The sequence below is a fragment of the Aptenodytes forsteri genome, unplaced genomic scaffold (assembly GCF_000699145.1).
Source record: "Aptenodytes forsteri isolate BGI_AS27 unplaced genomic scaffold, ASM69914v1 Scaffold7, whole genome shotgun sequence".
Taxonomy (NCBI): domain Eukaryota; kingdom Metazoa; phylum Chordata; class Aves; order Sphenisciformes; family Spheniscidae; genus Aptenodytes; species Aptenodytes forsteri.
The window spans coordinates 3,178,826-3,182,322 of NW_008795919.1; the positions used below are offsets into that span (position 1 = coordinate 3,178,826).

General features: G+C 65.8%; 2 protein-coding genes across 2 annotated transcripts in view; one reads left to right on the forward strand and one right to left on the reverse strand.

Moving 5' to 3' along the window:
* Nucleotides 1–988, forward strand: part of KIAA1522 (KIAA1522 ortholog) — a 7,404-nt gene extending 6,416 nt beyond the window's left edge. The window contains exons 8-9 of the mRNA XM_009284847.2: nt 5–662; nt 900–988. Of these exons, the coding sequence (XP_009283122.2) occupies nt 5–662; nt 900–922 (681 nt within the window). The 3' untranslated portion in view covers nt 923–988. The remainder of the gene's footprint in view (nt 1–4; nt 663–899) is intronic.
* A 948-nt stretch (nt 989–1,936) lies between these two features.
* Nucleotides 1,937–3,497, reverse strand: part of YARS (tyrosyl-tRNA synthetase) — a 5,483-nt gene continuing 3,922 nt past the window's right edge. Inside the window, exons 11-13 of the mRNA XM_009284848.1 lie at nt 3,275–3,451; nt 2,992–3,133; nt 1,937–2,729 (exon numbers count right to left, since the gene is read on the reverse strand). Coding sequence (XP_009283123.1) covers nt 2,478–2,729; nt 2,992–3,133; nt 3,275–3,451 — 571 coding nt within the window. The 3' untranslated portion in view covers nt 1,937–2,477. The remainder of the gene's footprint in view (nt 2,730–2,991; nt 3,134–3,274; nt 3,452–3,497) is intronic.

The window sequence follows — 3,497 nt, forward strand, 5'->3', positions numbered from 1 at the left end:
TGAGGAGCGGCCGGCACCCCAGAAGCCCGTCCGCCGGTCCCTGTCCACGCGGCAGCCCCCTCCTGCCAAAGACGCGGTGCCTTCGAACCAGCTCCACCACGCCATGCACCTCAAGGCCACCGCCTTGTCCTCTGGTGAGGCTGCGGAGAAGCCACCGGGCAGCAGAGCGGCTCTGCCAGGCCCCGAGGGGCCCCCTGGGGACGGCCAGCTCTCCCCCAGGCACAAGTCGCCGGCCTCCACCGCCAGCTTCATCTTCGCCAAGAGCTCCAAGAAGCTGGTGATGGAGATGGCCTCGTCCCCCGAGGCGCAGGCCGACCTGAAGAGGAACTTGGTGGCCGAGCTGATGAATTTCTCGGGACAGCGCTCGGCAGCCCTGGCTGCTGCCCAGCAGGGCCCCGGCAAGGTGCAAGCCCACCGAAAACCTGGCAAGATCCCCCCTCCGGTAGCCAAGAAGCCTTCGCTTGGCCCGGGGCCGGCTCCTTCCCCCCTGAGCCCAAAGGCGCCGGGGGCAGAGGCACTGGGCTCCCCCATGCCGGACGGGAAGGCCAAGGCAGTGCCGGTGGACGAGAGCAGGACTAAGAGTGAGCCGGGGGGGATGGCGGCCTCGGGGACGGAGGGCAGGAGCGCCGCGGAGCCGCCGGCTCAGAGCCTCCCTGCACAAGGTATGTGAGACGGGGGCCTGGTTCAGCCCCACCATGGGACGATGCCGCTGTAGGTGCTCGGGCTCCTGAGCTATACGCTCCTGAGCTATAGGCTCCCAGCGCAGCACACGGGCCGTGTTGGGGCTGGGGTGGCACCAGGACGGGCGGGAGAGCCTGGCCGTGGGGCCAGACTTGGGAGAGGGCCGCGGGAAGCTGGGGCTCAGGGTGGCTGACGGGTTCTTCCCTCCTGCCTTGCAGACGGACGGGGAGAGACGGCCTGAAGGATGAAGCTGCAGGACTGGTGCCCCCGCGGACAGGAATCCAAATCTCTCAGGGACCTGGGCAGGTCAACGGACGAGTGTGGAACTGGCAACTAACTTAATACAAGAAGCAAACAGCCTTAGCCTCCACGGCCTTGATGATATTTATGCAAAAATGGTGTTGGTTTCACTTTCCTAAGTACTACAGCTTTATTTTGCTTTTTTTTTTTTTTTAAACTGGACTCGAGGCCCGTGCCGTGCCCAGAGCCAGCACCTCCTCCCTGCCCGGCTGCCGCTTGGTTTGCGCGTGCGGAGCAGAGCAGCCACGCGGAGAAGAGTGCAGGGGCCAAAGACGACGGAGCTGGAGCCGCTCTGCTCCCGGCCAGCCGGGCCCGCGAGGAATCGAAGTACTTTGGACGAGGGAACAGGAAGGCTTCGGCCACGGCAGTGCCCGGGGGGGCACGGGCAGGAGCAGCGGGACGGGACAGGGGCGCTGGTTGGGTGGGACCAGGGCCTCGGCCCTTGGTGGAAAGGCAAGAGGGGGCTTTTGGCCAGCCCCGCTCGCTGGCCGCAGGGTGGAGGGGGAGCCCGGCTGCCCCGTGAGCTGGTCTTCAGGCCCTGGGCTCTGGGGTAGAGCCTCGATTTCTGTTTCTGTAAACTTGGGTCACATTTTGATTTCTTTGATTGTAAAAAAAAAAAAAACAACCAAACAACAAACCAAACCAAACCAAACCAAACGCAACCAACCCTCTGCCGCCGAGTAGCTGCTCAGAGCTCTGTACCTGGCTGGTAAAAATGATGACCGAAGCTTGCTGCCTCCTGTGCTTCCTGGCTTACGGCCACGGCCTTGCCATGCGCGGCAGCTGCCCTTCCCGGCGGCGTTGAGCTCTGGGGCAGGCACAGACCCCGAGCGGGCTAGCTGCCGGCACCGCTGCTCACACAGGGTGGGCAGAGGGCTCGGGCAGCACTAAACCACAGGAGCGGGGCTGGCTGCCAGCTCAGCCACCCCTCCCCGGACCGACAGGCACACCCGGGTGCAGTCAGCTTGACATTTTATTCGGGTTTACGACAGACAGATGGTTCCTAAGTCAGTGTTTAAGGCCCACGCCCCCCACGGCCTCAGGACAGACCCGCCGGTGCTGCCCGGGCTCCTGGCTGACGAGCAGCACCAGCAGCGGCCGCAGCCCCGGGCAGGCTGAGCTCGGAGCAGGGGGTGCCCGGGCAGAGCAGGGGACGGGGCCCGCCTGGCCGCCAGGCAGCTGCCCCCAGCTCTGTTAGCAGCAACACAGGTTTGAGCAAGCAGCCTTCCCTTTCTGCCCTCGCTGCAGCACCCGCACGTGCTGTCCCAATCGGGACCAGCGGGCGGGCGAACCCCCCAGTCCGTGGCACAACTGGGAGCGAGCCGATGGCCCCAGCGTGAAGCCTGAGGCCACGGCACAAGTCACACGGGTCCCTTAGGTGTGGTGCCACCGCCAGTCCCCCAGAGCTGGCCCGCAGCCGAGGCACGGACGCTGGTTGAGTGGGCCCAGGGCGAGGGGGATGTCGGAGGCAGGTCTCCAGGTGGGAGGCTGCAAATTCAGTCCCAGAGCCCCCGGGTCCCGCAGGGCTGAGCCCCCGGCTCGAGGCACTGGGGAGGAGATGGCAGAGACCAGGGAGGGGAGCCTGGCTGAGGTGGTGGAGGGGGCCAGGCAGGAGGCGGCAGCCGCGGCCCTGGGGCCTCGTTGATGCTCCCTCCCTTCAGGCTTTTACAGGAGACTCTCCCCAGCTTGGTCAGGAAGTTTCTCTGCTTCCACTGGGCGACACAGTCCTCGGAGACGCGGAAGTCGGCCTGGGGAGCAAAGCAGGGCAGGCAGGGTCAGGCCTGGGCTGCCAGCGGGGCAGCAGCGCCTTGCTCGGCCGGTGGGGAGGTTTGTCTCCTCCACGTCTTTGCTGACAGTAGCAAACACGAGCAGTGAGCAGCAAATAGCTAATTTGGGGTCACCCAGAGTTGGGGACAGTGGCATCTGTGTGGCCCTAAGCACTGCCCCACTCGACGCCTGGAGCCCCAGCTACTCCGAGCTGTGGCCCAGCCCCCTGATGCAGCTCCTCACCTGCAGCTTCTCAAAGACCTTCTTCTTCGGCTTGAGCTCATCGTCGGGCTCCCCGCCCTCGTAGCCCTCCACGTAGACGCGCTCCCCTGCGCAGCACCCGGCCGGCGGGTCCAGGGGCTCCACCTGCCGCGGCTCCCCCACACTGCAGAGGGGCATGGAGGAAGCAGAGTCACCCCGAGGAGGTACCCACCTGCCCGTCAGCCCCGCCGGGCTCTGGGACAGGAGAAGGGGGGTCTGAACTGCACCCCTGGAAGGGTACGGCCCTGATGCCCCCCTCCCTCACCTGGAGGCACACAGCACCATGCCCTGGGACTCCACACCCCTCATCTTCTGGGGCTTGAGGTTGCAAAGCAGCACCACCAGCCTGTCCTGCAGCTGCTCCTTGGGGACGAACTGCACCAGGCCACTGACCACGGTGCGGGGCTCAGGCTCGCCCACATCGATCTTCTCCACGTACAGGCTGGGGGCGGCTGGGGGTTGGCTGCCAGAAACAAAGAGGGGGGGAA